At 36.7% G+C, this 17,276-nt stretch overlaps 1 protein-coding gene across 2 annotated transcripts in view; it reads right to left on the bottom strand.

Annotated features, from left to right (window-relative positions):
- The window catches only part of LOC149803202 (uncharacterized), a 152,056-nt gene that overhangs the window by 98,125 nt on the left and 36,655 nt on the right, over nt 1-17,276 (bottom strand). For both annotated transcript variants that reach the window (XM_089952821.1, XM_089952822.1), the window contains one exon: nt 16,324-16,445. In XM_089952821.1, coding sequence (XP_089808947.1) covers nt 16,324-16,445 — 122 coding nt within the window. The remainder of the gene's footprint in view (nt 1-16,323; nt 16,446-17,276) is intronic.

The following is a 17,276-nucleotide window of genomic DNA, read 5'->3' as shown; positions in this document are numbered from 1 at the left end:
TCATAGTTGCCCATAAGGCCGCATGCCATACCCTATCAAAGGCCTTTTTGAAATCTATAAAAACGTGGTATAGATTCTGCTGATGCTTAAAGTTTTTCTCGCAAAGGAGTCTGAGATTAAAGATTTGTTCTGTGGTGCGCCTTCCTGCTTAGAAGCCTGCAGTGGTACAGGTCCATTGGATCCATATGGGATGAAATAAGAAACTCCAGCCCCCATGAGTCTCCAAACTATGGGTAAAATAGTGTGATGATAGCACAGCATCACTGGGCGGAAGTCTTCCTTGATGAAGTCAACAGTCAGGGCGGAATGGCTCCAAGATGAGTTCAATGGGTCATCCAGTCTGGAGAGGGATGGGCTCAGCCAGGCTGTATCTTGCCCTTGACACACCACATGAAGACAACTAACAATTCTTCCATACTGGATTGGTCACTTCCCCTCTTTCTCTTCCTTAAATATGTATTTGATTTTTATCCAGGACAGCTACAATTAAATAGACAATGGTTTTTTTCTCTGTTGTGGTACCTATATTTGTAAATAGATATGTTCTCTAAAAAGTTTCTATCACACATACTGCTGAAAAATATATACACTCCCTATCCTGAATTTTGTATTTGCATGCAATGTTCATTAAAGTCAACGATAAGACTTATAAAACTTGATTTCTGGTTTGAAACAATATTCAAATGAAGTGCATATTTAAATAGAGTTCAGTAAATTGCCTCTGACACCTATTTTCATTTGAAACATTTTGTGCATGTACATATTTCGCATTGAATTGCTGTCAAAATCTTGCCACAATCGCCGCCAATAAGGCAATTAATGTATTTCTTGGTCATGTTTTCACATGAATTCAGCACATACACTTTAAGTAACCCTTGTAGTGTGGGAGCCATGTTTATGGTCTAACAGAAAAATTGAACCCATGTCTGTATGTAGATACCATAAAAATACGAATCAGAACAGTGTTGTCTGGTTGTCAAATCGCAGCCAATCATGAATCATGTGCTAGATAGCACAAGATATAGGCCATTATATTCTGGCTTTGCATTAATGCAACAGTGCATCAGTGAAACAAGCATTTCAACAGGCTCATCTGAGTGGGATAGTCTGTCATCAGCAGTGAATGTTGGTATAAACAATATGGTAGCTCTTCAATAGTTGCAATATCACAGCTGTCTCTTAGATAGTTGATGCTGATTATATATGAATGGGGTAGTCTTACTTAGAATAAAATTCATTAGGGCTTTGTGTGGATGGAGGTGTAAAGGTATCAACAGAAATATCACAAATTAACTGAATCTGAGAATTAATTTTCTGCAGGAGTATACATGTGTTTAACATGCTAATGTACAAGTGCCTGACATCGTCACATGCTGATATGCAAGTGCAATGTCATGGCCATCCCATTCAGTAACAAATTCAAGTTCTATAAAATCAAGCTTAAACTAGTGGGCAGGTTTGTTTTTCATGTACTGAGTCTGTCATGTACTGAACCTATTTGTATATTGGAGGATTATCACTACACCAAATAGAAAACCACAGCAAGCTTGAAAAGGACCAACCATTCAATTTTTGGAGGTGTCAGGTACTGACTCTCCTTCATTGCCTAGCTGAATTTTTTTACAATTAAAAATAAACGAGATATGTCATTACACCCTTGCTGTGCTATAAAGTTCTTTTGTCTCTCTCTGTCTCTCTCAACAATCAAATTGAAAAAGGAATTTGACTAGAGAGCGAGAGGGACAGATAAACTACTTAATTACATAGAGAGAGATTAACCACTACTTAATGAACCCACTTTTATGACAATGGGATAAAATGTATGTGACTTGGCAATCTTATAATCAAGACCTTCAATCAAAATATGAACTTTTGGACTGATGGTAATCTTTTTCTTCAATTCTGTTTTCCCTAATTTTTGCTTACCTAGTTTTAAAGTAGGTCAATGAACATTCAAAGCTGAATATGTTTTGTTCTTTTTTGATTGTCATAAAATGTTTGGGAATTATGAAGTTAAAAACAAATTGCAATAGAAAATTCTACCTGATTAAAAATGTGTATCACAATTTTTTGATCCACTATTGGCATTGAATACAAAATGCACTTTGAAGGAAAAAACGTAGTTCATCAAAATGGATATCAAGATTTCAAAAGCAAATTGAGACCACATAATAACAACTAACAAATCTCACATTAAAAATTTAATCCATTAACAGTTTTCAAGACTTTCAGTAATGTTAAATAAATAATGAAATAAGTAATGTCATAGTCTAATATTTACCCAATCAGGTAATAAATGAATGCACAGCTCCCCTTTACAGAATAATTTTCTGCATGGGAAACTGCTTAGGCCTGGCATTGTATTCATAATAAATCACCAACTGTTTAAATTTCAGACTCAAGCAATTTTAAAAGTTTGTATGTAAATAAGTTCCTCAAATTGCACAAGGACTTCTAAGAAAAAAAGTTGTATAAAATGTTTTCTTTTGAATTTGACAGGCACACAAATCCATATCATGGCTTTTATATAACAAAAATAACTGCCTGAAATTCAGGCAAGGTTCACATATAAAGTTACCCTTTTGTGGTTTTCACTGTTGTTACCAGACTGAAATCTAGTATGCAGCAAAAGATACCATGAATTTGTGTACTGAAGTTATTTATCAAATGGGAAACAATGAATAATAATACTAACACATATTGCATTCTAAATTTGTTCAATGCTGATTTCAGTACTTTCATAGCCTGCATGTGCATGAATCACATTACTATTTCATACTAAGAAGAGCTTTGTCAGAGTTCAAGATTGTGAATTCATACAAGGGTAGACTATCAAAAGGAATTAAAACAATAAATGCTATTTAAAATGATCATAGTAAGCTTTAATCATTATTTCTATCAACATTCCTTATATCTGAATAGTTAGTAAAATAATACTACAAGTTGCATTTTGTTGTTGTTGTTGTTGTGGGTTGACTTCCTTCAGGCACCTCTTCTATATTTATCTACCATCATCCCAATATTCAGAATGTCCCAAAATATGATAAGAAAAAAGACAAAAATGCAAATGAGAGGTGACATTTGAATGTCAGTTATTTTTAAAAGAAAAGGGGAGAAAAAAGGCATTTTTGTGATACTTTGTACTTGAATTGTTTGGCTCATATGGCATGGCAAAGGACATAAGGGGAGAGCAAAAAATATGGTTTGTCTTCATTTTTCTTTTCATCAGGAAGGAACGCAAACAAGAACAGGTTTGAAATTTGCATATGTGCTAGACGGTTTTTAAAATGTGTCTGTTGTCAAAAAATTAAACATGTTCTCAACTGGCTGGTAGTTTTTGAGATCTCTGAAGACAGCAAATTTTTAAGTATATTATGTTTCTCTGAGAATAATTACCCAATCACATTATGTTTGGGGATATTAGCCTGCTACCTCACGAATCCAACCTTACTAGAAAACGAAAATTATCTTTCCCTGTCAATATCAATAGACAAAGGGGCAATAACTCTTGCACATTACTTCCTCTTGGCACAGCCAGGCATTGCTAGTTTTTAGCTGAGTGAGATACTAACAAGGATGCTCATATGGGTGGTTGAGAGGGTTTTTAAGTAATGTGATTAGGAAAGTATTCTTGGAGAAATAATTTGCTTAAATATTTTGTTTCTCCTTCAAGTATGTTCCCCAATTGCATTACATTAGGAGAATAAGTAATAGGAGGATGGGATGCTGAGCATCTGACCTCTACCTCAGGTATCCTTTTAAGGAAGAATAGCTGAATTACCCCTTGTGAACAATAACCCATTCTCCTAATTACATAAGCAACACAGCCTGGGGTCACTTGACCTGTGACCCTAACATATGGTTAAGAAGATGATTACTGAAATCTTGTTACCTACAAAATTTCACTGGTGAATCCAGCAAAGCTAACAGGCTGAGTTGGTTGATCTAGTCCAGTCAGATGGCCAACTGTGCTGCAGCCACTGCACCTAACAGATTAAAGATTTGCCTCTGCAAATGCTAAGTCTTTGAGATGAGCCTGAACAAGGTTGACTGCATGCCAGCCAACAGCTTCTGTTATATCTCAGATCAAAATATTGCATTCGAATGTCAGGCTTGCAAAGCTTGCTTGAAATTTCTTAGCTGCTGTTTGTGACCTGTCCACAAAAGAGAGTGAGTGAGTGATGATTCTTGGATTATCGAAAGACAGTAACCGATCTGAACTGAGGAGATTTTGGGTCGACAGAAAGGCATGTAGCTCGCTTACCCTGCAGGCAGAACCTGAAGCAATCAGGAAAAATGACTTGTATGATAATGACTTTAGCGAAGTGTAGGCTAGAGGTTCATATGGATTTGAATCGAGCGATGTTAAAACCCAGGATTGGATTGGTTCCATTTGGAAACAAAATGAAGGATTTTGGTAGATTGATACCAAAGTTGTCTAAAAGATCTAAGAGGTCTATATCATGTCCAAAATCATGTCTGCCATGATGCTAGAATGTGTCCAATATCATGGGATAGTAGCCTTTGATAAATGTTGGGGCCCAACTATTTCTCCTCAAAGATCCAGATAAAAAGTTTGGCCAGTAGAGGGACTGAGGTACACAGAGGGACAATGTTGTTGGCATGGCACCAGTAACTGAAAACATGCTACTTTCCTTCTTAAGCCTTGAGAGTGGAGAGCCTTTTTGCTCTTGAGATTCTCTCCACAATGAAGGTTTGAATTGTTTGTCTCACAAGACTGTCCTGATAAGAGCTGCAAGTGTAGAATAATAGGATGGTCTGGGCAGGGAAGGACCAAGCATGACCATGGCTACTGGAGAAGAAAATCTGGATTCATGACTGTGTGATCAAAAGGACTTGAAAAGGGGGCACCATTCTGCTGGTAATGTGAACATGAGGAAGCCACACTAGAATCCAGTGTATTGCTAATTATCTAAATTGGAAGCCGAGACTAACACTGACTATGTATACAGACACTGCATATCATAGATGTTGTATACATAGTATTAACAAAACAATAGTCATGATAGACCTCCATGCTCTGAGTTGCATATAAATCATTTAAATTGACATTCTGCTGAGGAGACACAAAACAGATATTAAAGCAGAATGTAAAGCAAAACTAGTAATGTACTGAAATGACTAGATTGCAAAATCACTATCGTAACTAACAGAGCAGTGAAAGTGTTGTATCAGAAACCTATGGCCCTGTTATGAGCTTATGTACAATGCTTAGTTAATAATTAAACAATAAATCTATCAAAATAGCATGAAATACAAGCAGAAAGGGCATAAATATCAAGCAGCACTTCAGACTTTCACTAATAAGAGCACCATAACGGACGGAGTAAAGTCAAAGATATGTTAACTCATAATGACCTTTTATAAGGTCAACAATAGCATGGTGGGATGGTGGTCTTAAAAGATCAGGAGGGGTGACAAAAATCACACAAAAATTGGTAGAAATTGAAAAATAATGTATACAAACTGCAGTACATTGACAAATTCACACAATAAATCCAAAAAAGAACACTGATAGGGCCCATAGGAACACAAAAATAGCTGGACTGTCAGAGGATGAATAGAATGATGTGTGGACTGTACAACAGCAAAGCTAAAAAAGTAGCAACACCTAGCAGTGCCAAGGGAAGGTAATAGGCAAGTGTTATTGCCCTTTATCTATTGATATAGACAGGGTAAGACCATTTTGTCTTTTAGTAGGGCTGGATTCGCAAGGCAGCAGGCTAATATTCCATAATATAATGTGATTGGGGAACATATTTGAAGAAGAAGCAGAAATGTCAAAATCTGCTGTTCTTGATGAACATGTATCCATTTAAATAGGAGCAAAATTAAATGTTTATTTCACAGTGTTTCACTTTTTCATACGTATATATGCTACAGTGGACCTATAGTCATTGTGGTACATGTCAAAATCATTTTATGCAATCACTGTAGCAGAAATGCCAGATTAGATGTAACTAATATTTAGAGAGATACAGCTTACCAATGGTTTCTCACATGGTCTGTATGCAACAACCAAAATGATATTCTAGTAAAAGATTTTTCACAGAAACCTTTATATTCTGTGAAAGTATGAAATTTGGTTATTTCACGTGGACAACCTTAAGTTTTTAAAAATAGCTCCAATCGAAGCACAAAATGGCTATTTTAAAGTGAACTATGATGCCATGATCACATGTCTATGACATCATATAAAAAAAATTTCACAACACAATTTTTTAAAAAGTTTTTCAAATATTGGTAGTTTGTTTTTTACCATGGTATTATCTGAGCAACTACTATTTTGAAAATCAGTATATTTTGGGCCAAAAAGAGGCATTATAGTACCTACAATTTTTAAAATAAATTATGTTTCTCCAAGAATACTTAATCTGATCACATCAACATAAGGAATATAAACATGCTACTTCCTGAATTCAGCCCTACCAAAAGAAGAAAATTCATCTTTCCTGTCTATATCATGTAGACAAAAGGCAGTAACTCTTACCCATTACATCCCGCTGCCACTGCTGGGTGTCACCAGTTTTAAGCCAAGTGAGCTACCAATAAGGAAGCTTGCATAGCAGTGTGGTTGGTTCGGAGAGTCTTCAAGTAATATGATCAGGTAAGTATTCTTGGAGAAACATAATTGACTATAGAATTTGCATTCTCTTTTAAATACATTCCGTGATCACATTAACATTATGAGAAAAGGTAATAGTAGGTGGAGGGAATGCTGAGCATCCTACCTGTACCTCTGGTATCATTCTAGAGAAGAACAATTGGATTCCCTATGTGAATTATAATGCATTCTCCTGCTGAATGAAACACAGCCTATAGTCACATGATCCATGACTGCTTTTTCAGGTTAAGAATATAATTACTTAAGTCTTCTTAGTGTAAAAATAAACTGTAACTCACTCACCTTGCATGCAGAAGCTGCTATCAGGAAACAGGTTTTATATTTTAACAATAAGGTCATGGTTAACAGCTCAAACTTCACTGAGTTGAGCCATGTTAGGACCCAGGACAGATTTCCTTATGAAAGCAGGTTTAGATGTTTTGACCTATACAAATCAAAATTGGGTGGTAGGTCTGTTATATCTTTATCATGCCATGGTGCCTAAATGTGTTCAACATCATGGAGAGGTAGCCTATGATGGTATCTGGTGCCATCCAGTTTGTGAAACTCAACAAAAAATTATGTAAGCCCAAAGGACCAGTCACCTGAAAATGATACTGGTCCTGCCATGACAAATTGGTCATATATTTCATCATATAAGGCAAATATAGTAAATGACTAATTTTTCAATGAACGTAGACATGAACATCAGCTCTTAGTAAGGTTATATGTATAACAACAAAATGGAAAATAAAGAAAAACACAAATAAGATATTTATATCATGTATCAAATTTTAACTTTTTGAAAACAATGCAGCATAACATGGCCACTGTTTGCTGACCAGGGCAATGATGCTTACTGTCCAGCTGATAAAGATCCATACCTCATTTAGAGGTTGGGCATCAGAACATGTTTCTGCCATGGATGACCAGTCTGAATCATGGTCAGAATAAGAATCAGGATCCTTATCCACTGATTTGTCATTAATCATTAATGACAGTATCAGAACTAGACCTAGCTTCCAAAGATAAGCCTCTGGTATACAAAAATACAGCTGCCAGATTAAATTTGCTCAGCGGTGGATTGCTGGAACTGGAACAAATGCATGTGAAATCTGTAACCAAACCATGTTTTAAACATTTGATAGTGTCATATTCCTTTTCAATAGTTCTTCTTTCCTTGGCTGGTTTGGCTTTGTAACCTTTTGTGGTTTCAAGGCATTCAAATGCCTTTACATGTCAATGTCAGGAATAAAAAGTAGCATGTCTCATCAGACTGGAGTTACAAGCGACTACTGAATGCAAAGCACATGCAAGAATCTGCATTCCCATCTCACAAAGATTTGCAAGTGGTCATCAGAAACAATTCAGCATTATTTATTTTTCACTTGCTTTATATCATATCTTTTAATATGCAATTTAGTTCATTATACCCAAAAATTAAACTGTCCAGATGGACTGAATACTCATTTGATGTCTCAGTCAGCTGTGAAACTAGCTGGCATTGGATTGGCAGGTTACAGCAATTTCACATGATGGTGCTAACTTTTTTTCCCCAGTGAGCCAGAGAAGAAGGCATTCAAAGGTGACAATGATACTGACTCCACACCGGTCCCTGAAAACATAAGCCACTTTTCTTCATAAGCCTTCAGAGTGAATGGTCTTCTTGCTCTTTCAACTGTTGCAACAATCAAAGTTCTGAACTCTGTCTCTTGCAAGACTGTCCTAACAACAGCCAAGCATGAAGGAGAAGATTGTCCAGACAGAGGTGAAACACTTGAATGTGACTTTGATTGTTTGAGAAGATTCAGTTTGGCCATAACCTGCATGGATATGTCTATCACAAGCTTGAGTAGATCATTGACCAAGGACTTGTCCAATCTGACAGGGTTATCAGAATTATCTTGCATATCGGACCATGTATTTTCAGTTAAAAAGACCATGTGTGTGTGTATATGTGTGTGTGGGGTGCAGGGAGCAAGCAATGATCCATAATCTGTCCAAACTGAATGACAATGCATCCATGGCTCAAGCTTATGGGTCCGGGACCAGTGCCGCAACACCAGAAACAGGTTGATCATTGGATACCCCCAAGTCATATAAATCTAATGAAAAATGATGGATGCAGGGACAATTCTGTATGAATAACCTGACCCTGTCAGGACAGAATGTGTCTGATTTGCATCAATCTGAAGCTGGAAATAACAATGAAGAAATTGTCAAAAACAGCTTGCACAGGTTGTGTGATTTGGTGCCACCTTGTTTGAGAAGGCAAGTCACCACTACATCATGGTTTGACATAATCAGACAGACTTTCAGATCTGAAAGGTGTTTATTGTAGCTCTCATTCTGATTTGACTTAAATGAAGAGGCCGTTCCCTGGTCCCCATTTATCAATGACTGTATCAAAGCCTGAGGATGTTCCCCTGGTCCCCATTTATCAATGACTGTATCAAAGCCTGAGGATGTTCCCCTGGTCTCCATTTATCAATGACTGTACCAAAGCCTGAGGATGTTCCCCTGGTCCCCATTTGTCAATGACTGTACCAAACCTGAGGATGTTCCCCTGGTCCCTATTTATCAATGACTGTATCAAAGCCTGAGGATGTTCCCCTGGTCCCCATTTATCAATGACTGTATCAAAGCCTGGTAGCAATTGGGGTCTCCAACCATATGTACTGGAGTCTGTTTCAAATCATTTCCAGTTGGGGGTTTTCCAGAGAAATTCTTGTCATGAACCAACCTTGGTTGCACCACTGACATAGGAAAGGAATGATCGTGGTTCATTCATGATGCTGATTTTCTGGTTGAGTGGACTATTAAAGAGGGATTATTCAGCCAGCAGAGTTATTTGTCAAGGGCACATACAAAGGTAGCCCAGCAGGATCAGATCCACTATTGCATTGAGTAACCAGAGGAGTTGCAAGAACTTTCTTGCTGAAATACAGGTCCTGTTGGATGAGTTCGATGAACCATAAGATGCAGACACGAGGGAGATGTACAAGACTGAGATTGGTTATAAACTCCATTTCCTGGTAAAGGTCAAATTATTTCCAATAGAAACCCATCAAATGACTTGGGTCACCAGTACGTTTTGTGGAAATAGGTTGATTCAATGTGATTGTAACTACAGGAGTCTAGTGCCCACCAGTGTATTATCGACAGGTGGTGGGGGTATTAAGTTCCAATTGGAAAGCAGGAGGCTTGGGGGTTGAGAAACTTGATTTCTTACATCCCATGTAAAATTGCCTCCTAAACTTATTCTACTATTGTCTGCTATCACAAGGTTGAGACATGAATGAATGTTGGAGTGCAAAATATCCCTTTTGCCTGGCTCATCTGTTATCACTCCAATGTTGCAGAGATAGTGGTTCTAAAATGAGGATACAGGTGAAGCTGCCAATTGGATCGGTAGTTCCTGAACTGCCTGCCCCAAACATCCTCAATTTGGCCCCCAAAGACCTATAGTGAGTCAAACAGACTCATCCTTAAATCTAGGGTGTGATGCAGTTTTAGTGATGTGGCACTTAAACACGCAATATTATGCATCCAGTGAAGACTGGCAGAGGCAGTCAATGTATTAGAAATTGTATGCTGAGCTGATCTGTTAATGACCCGACCAATTCAGGCTGTCAACTCCCAGGCAGGTTGTTTGGCCAATTTTACCACCAGTCAGAAAAATTGTAAATGAGGTCAGGTCCAGTAATGATGATGTGGCAATGTTTTGAATGAACTTCAATGTGGTTAGAAACACATCTTTATTAATCTTATAAAATGGAAGGCCAAACAAGTTAACCTAAGTTACATTCTTACTCAGTGCTGGCAGTTCAGTATGGTAGGTGGTGGAATGTGGCATGTACTAGCACACCAAGAACATGGCTGGTACCCGGCATTCTGAAAAGAACTCTTAAGCATTCCCAACGTCACATATACATTTGGACAGATAATTGTTAATCTCCTTGAATTTTTGGTGACTGGGGAAGCAGACAGAAAGAAGGAGACTCTTCCTCATTATTGATGTTGACTGATGCTTTGACTTTATATTCATGCACAGTGGTACATTCTAAAGTGAGCAACACCCAGTATATTTACCTGAATAGTACCTGGCTTTCTAAAAAGAATTCTTAAGCATTCCCCAAGTCACAGATACACTGACAGATGATCACTAATCTCCTTGAAATTTGTTAACTGGGTAAGCAGACAGAAAGGAGACTCTTCCTCATCATCAATGTTGACTGATGCTTTGACTTTATAGTCATGCATGGTGGTACTGGGGGGACAGCATTCTTAAAGTGAGCAATACCCAGTATGTTTCCCTGATGGCAGACTTCAAACCAAGCATTGTCTTCTCCATGGTCAAAAGTATCACAAGTACCTTCACACTGTGTGAGTACTCTTGATCCTCATCTGTTTCCATTTTGGGATAAATCATGCCCTGAGGTAATGATGATGCAATGCCAATAGCCATAAATAAGCCACTGCTAATACCTTGTTTACAGGCAGTGAAAAGAGGGAAAAAAAGCTCCGCCAGGTGATTTAGTCACATTTGGGTAGACAGCTGGTAAGCTGGTAGAATGGCCAGTCCAGTTGTCAGACATGTGCAAGCCACTCTGGTCAGCTTCAGTACCAGTCATGCAAGAAACATGGTTGGATGGACAGACTTTCCGCTACTGTCCCTGTCTGCATGTGTAACCACTGGCTTTGCTATCATTAAGATCCCAATGAGTCAGGGTTGGGACAGCTGGACTAAATGGATGGCCAGTATGGCTCCAGAATGCAAGATGGTACTACATGCTGGATCTACCAGATCAGAAAAATACCCCATGCATTTGGTTTTAGAGACCCGAATGGTAAGCTCAGACTTGCAGGGGTACAGTAGCCCCACTTTTGAATGGAACCCTGACCCATGGCCACCCACTTCTTATGGCCAGAATCCCTTGGCACTGACGAGTTTGTATTCAAAAGTACCCCTCAAGAATGGCCACCCCTCTGATGCAACCAGCATATTAGTACATAAATGTAAAATATTCCCCTCACAAGCGGCCACTTTTTATTTCAAATGTGTCCAGAACCATTAATTCATATCATGATGTCAGAGTATTTCTACCATAGATACATGTCTCCCAATGTCAGGTTTCCGTTACTGAAAGAAGCACTGGCTGAAGAACATGTAACACTAAGATTAATATTATATCATTATCTATAAAAGCCAACATTTACAGGAAATGAGCTCAACAATGATATGATAGAGTTTTGGACTTCACATATCTGTCGAGTTCTTCTCTTTGATGATTATAACTGGACGTAATTGTCATGATCATAACATGGTCAGCACATATTACAAAAAGAATGAGTGAACTAAAGACAGTGTAAACAAACATTTGAAAGTCAACATGCATGAAAAAAAACCATGTTGTACTATGTGGTCTATAATGACTGTAAGGGTCAATATTAGTGCATATAAATCCTTAGGGGTAGATACTGTAAGGGTCAATATTAGTGCATATAAATCCTTAGGGGTAGATACTGTAAGGGTCAATATTAGTGCATATAAATCCTTAGGGGTAGATACTGTAAGGGTCAATTTTGACCCTTGATCAGATCCAGATGAAACTTACACAGATAAATGATGCATTTCTCTCTTCCTAAAATGTGTATTTCATTTTATCCAGGACTACTTTTAATATAGGAAAGCATCCATTAAATAACCAATGGTTTTCTTGCACATTGTGTTACCTATATTTGTAGATTATAGATACATTGGTAAAACACTCCTATGATGCATACTGCCAAACTGTACCCATCTTAATTGCATCTGCATACAATGTGCATAGTGGTCATTGATAAGACTAAAGGAAATTCATTTTTTGTTTGTGTACAATTCAATCAGGTTTGCTTGATCACTTTTGACATCTATTTTGCTTGATCGTCTTTGACATCTATTTTCATTTTCATTTAAAACGTTTCCCTCATGCTTATGTTTGGCACTGAAGTGCTGTCAAAACTTTGTACATTAATAATACTTAATTACAATAATTACAAATGTTCAACATGAAACTTATTTTGTTTATGTATCATTTAGCTGAAAAGCTTATTCTATGTTATTAATAATTCAAAAAAAGTGTTTTTCATGATGAAGGTTGATTCTAAAATTTGATATATTTACTGAATTTTATGAGAGACAGTGTACAATAGCTATAAACTATACAGCATGTAAGTCACCTGTTCAACATATATAGCACAGTTTTATAACATCACTGATCAAGGATAGCAGTTGTGATACATTTATTGTCAAAACAATGAGTGCACAGGCTTAGAACATCACTGAACAAGGATAGCAGTTCTGATAGATTTAAAGTCAAAACAATGAGTGGACAGGCTTATAACATCACTGAACAAGGATAACGTTCTGATACATTTATTGTCAAAACAATGAGTGGACAGGCACTAATTTCTTATTTTGTATCAAATGTCTCCAGAATGGATGGAAAAAGAAAAGAAATTAAAAACAGATTAATACAAATATATTTGTTCCACTTTGTAATGCTACCCCACCCAGTTATTTCACCACTGACAACATTACTGTGTCAAAATCACTTAACGTGCCATGATGGTGGTAAATGAATTATTTAGATCTGCGATTGAATGCTGAATGGAGTTGATTTAAGTCATTATGTTGGCTGGAGACAATGTGTTTTTAGCAATGGTGGCTATGTCGGAAGTAGCCCCATCTTCCGGAATACTACATTGTATTGCCGTTTCCGCTTCATTGTATCCCTCTGCTGCATTAGCAAGAACTGTCGCACTACGGCGACTTCGACGTGGAGTTAGCTGTGGCATGAGGGATGCTCTTTCTACTTCCGACTGACGTATGCTGGGTTGTGCGCGAGGTGGGCTGTCCCTCAATTTTCTCAGTACACGATCAGCGGGCCGTGAACTCGTGGAAGGTACATTATCCATGTATAGCTGCCTCAAGGCGTGCTTCGGGAGAGAAGAAGACACTTTAATGCCTATGGACTCTAGTTTCCGCTTTAAATAGAGAGTAGTCCAGTTGAACAGATTCTCCAGGTCATATGGGACTGACAGCTGTCTTGCAGAGCGTGATGCCATTGTTTGCAAACAAGTAAACTCCTGGAGGGTACAATGAATGGCAGGTAAAACGTCTGATGAAATCCCAGAATAGGAAGATACATATAAGCTAGGAATTGTAGATCTGGTATGAAAGGTACGTGCTGTTGAAAGTTAGCAAAGGATGCAAACAAACAAAATTTATAACACAGTTGTTTTGACTGAAATATGCGTGCTGTCGCTATCAGCTCCAAACTAGAACAGTTTAAACAAAGAACGCTGCACATGACAGCTGGGACTGATTGGCTGGCAAGTGATGTATTAATAAATCTCATGCATGTTAATGCAGACTATTTGCAAGAATGGTAGTGAGTGGGTCACCTATTGCTGTGTATAGACTATGCTTAAGTAAGCACTTAAGCGACAATCTTTTAGGATATTCCACTTTTCCTCCCAACCCCATTCTAACGCATTTGTGGGCAAAGTCAGATGATGATCCCCAGACAATGACGGGAGATATTTTGTCTTCTAAAAAATTTAACCAAAAGGTGACACCAGATGGTGAGCCAGATGAATGGACACTCCAACCACAAGATCTCACCTGTCGCAGGTCTGACAAAAAATTATATATCGTCACTGTTGCCTCAAAAGTAGTTCATGATAAAATATTTCTTGGTACAGATGTATAGTAAACACTTTCAGAATAGAACATATAGGAAGTTTAATGAGTGTGCAAGCAACAGCGATATATTAACAGACCTAAACATAAAAGTTGTACATTAACACAGCACCATGAAAAGTTGGTCACAGTGCCCAACGTTTGATATCATGGTGTAGAAATCCTGAGGAATATGTTTATATTCATGACTAGTGTACAAGTACTTGTGTCACAGAAATGGACATAATTATACAACTTCTGTGGCATAGTCAGTATGTACAGAAAATTTGGAGAGGAATAGAAAATATTATACAAAAAAAATGTAATATCCAAACCAAAGCTCAGGAAGTCATATTTGGTTTTTGAATTCAATGTATGCAAAACAACTGAATAGTATTTTCCTAATATTTTAAAATATGCTTCTAAATTAAAAAACTGTATTCCACCATTACTTGGAGTCATATCAGATGTTAAAATTGTCTTTAGTATTGAATGCAGTGCACATCACTACCCAATCCACTTGAAATATGAAACATTCATGAAAAAATGGAATATTGTATGATGCACACTGAATCTTGTGCGACAGTGGATACACTGTCATTATGTAAATTTCAGATTATTACTGTCAATGATGTATGAAATATTTTAAGTATTTCTGAGTAAATAAATAGTGAATATGTTCTTTTCCTATGTTAATATCAGATATATTTCACCACCAAAAACGTAATATTTTAATGAACAGCAAAGCCACGAGTTAAAATATAAAGTTTTTTGTACCACAGGATGAAATAATTAATGTAGGTAAAGAACATTTTTTATTATATATCAAACATACTTCATAATCAAAGTTTAGAACATTAAACTCACTCTTTGGCACAACAAGTTCTCACACTCACCCCCTTTTCATAAATTTACCTCACTTTCATAACCTAATCATGAACTGAAGAAGCAGTAGGAAGGAAATGACCTAATCTGTTGCAGTAAATTACATATTTGTCATATCTGTTAATAATACAAGTCTGATTCAAGGAAGTAACATTGGTTAGATGCAAGTGGCACTTGGTCGAATTTCTTAATCAAATATTAATTTTCATGCCTGAAATGTAAGACAGTTTCTATTAATTGTTTTAGCTCAAAAAGTACTAATTTTTGTTGCTGAAGGGATGGGAAATCTTATATTTTCATCCATGAAAACATAAGGATATATTTTTCACATGAGGAAATAGAGACGAGAGAAAAAATATGAAAATTATTTTGCCAATAAGTCTCTATATTGCACACTTAAGTATGTTACAGTAATAATAATAACAATAATGAAAATTTGAAAACTGTTCATGATGATGAAAGCCCAAAATGTACGTTAAAGTGACCTATATTAAGCATGATGGTGTATTACTCCTCACAATGTGCCCATGAAATGTACGATAACATAAAAGTGTAGATCAACACTGAAGTATAAAATACATGTTACAGTTATTTACTTTGTTATGGTAATGTAGTTCTCTTCAAGCTGAATGCATGTTTCTATTTTCATAACTGTAAAAGCATTAGTATTTCAGAAACTTAACCTAAATGTAACAATAGTGTGCATGATCACTTGAAAATGAACGTTTGTGATCCACTTTTGTTATAGTTTTGTATTATTCCTCAAGTGTAAATCAACATTCATGAAAGCAGACACGTTAGTATCTGAGATAAGAAATGTACATTTGCTATTGCCTATGTGAATGCCAGCTATGACAGTAGGGGTAGAGCATAAACTACCCTGCTGCTAGTACTGGCGAGCGAAAAATCTTTCTCTAATTATAAAGAAATTTCTAACAAATATCCTGTTGAACTTGCCCGTAAAAAGCACAATCATTATATGGCTTTCAAAATATTGACAACTCTGATGATTATATTACTACCACGAGAAAAATGATACCTTTATCTTACTATCTGCTTGTGAAGGCAAAAGAGTGTTTTCTCTCACCCTGTATGGCATATGCAGTGAATAAGGCAGCAGCTAGGCATACTGGGCAGCCTGGTGGGTGATTATGGATCATTTTAGTGGACTCCACACTGACAGCTATCAAGACATCAAGATCCACAGGCCTGGTATGAATTTACATAAGAAATTTTAAATATTAATATATCAGAAAAATACCAATAAACATTCAACATTATTTAATTATAATGTTCTTTTACATTGTTGCTTTTCCATATACCAGTTAACCATCCCTAATACACCATTCCCTTCATAACCCTGATAACTCATGAACCCGCTTATAACATGGGATCAGGCATGGATCCCATTTTTTAAACCAGAAAATCCCCCAAAACTGATCCCTATTGGTTGAACTTGAAGAGAACTGCGATCAAAACTGGCAACAGAAATTTTGATATCTCACTCATTTTATCATCGAAAATGGCAGATAGGACCTGGAAATTTTAATCAACATTATAATATATCAACTTTTAATAAGCAGTCATACATACATTTTTTTTTCAAATGACATTCTTAGTACAGAGCAGTTAATGACATTCAAGGAAATTTCAATCAAAGAAAATGTCACTTACGCCTAGTGGAGGCAGTACTTTAATAAATAAATACCATATTTGCCAGCCTATAAGACGATACTTTATTACCAGAAAATCTTAGCATCGTCTTATACTCTGAATCAACTTGTATATGGATTTTGTCATCCAAATCGATTTCTTGTATGTCACATAATTTTTCATTTTGAAAAAATTCTCCAAACGTAGGAAAAGTAATGTTAAAAACATATTTCATTTCTGGGAAGAGATTGTGTCTGAATAAACATAGGACCCCACATTGAGAAGGATTTTAAACAATTACATGATCGTCAGTATTAAACATTAACTTACATCAGATGTAAATGCACTAATGTAGCATGCATTAGTAATATATGTTGTTTGTTATAT

Source organism: Sinohyriopsis cumingii, chromosome 3 (genome assembly GCF_028554795.1).
Source record: "Sinohyriopsis cumingii isolate HCF-2022 chromosome 3, ASM2855479v2, whole genome shotgun sequence".
In the NCBI taxonomy this organism is placed as follows: Eukaryota; Metazoa; Mollusca; class Bivalvia; order Unionida; family Unionidae; genus Sinohyriopsis; species Sinohyriopsis cumingii.
The sequence above is the reverse complement of the archived record's forward strand: the minus strand, read 5'-3'. Positions and strand labels throughout refer to the sequence as shown.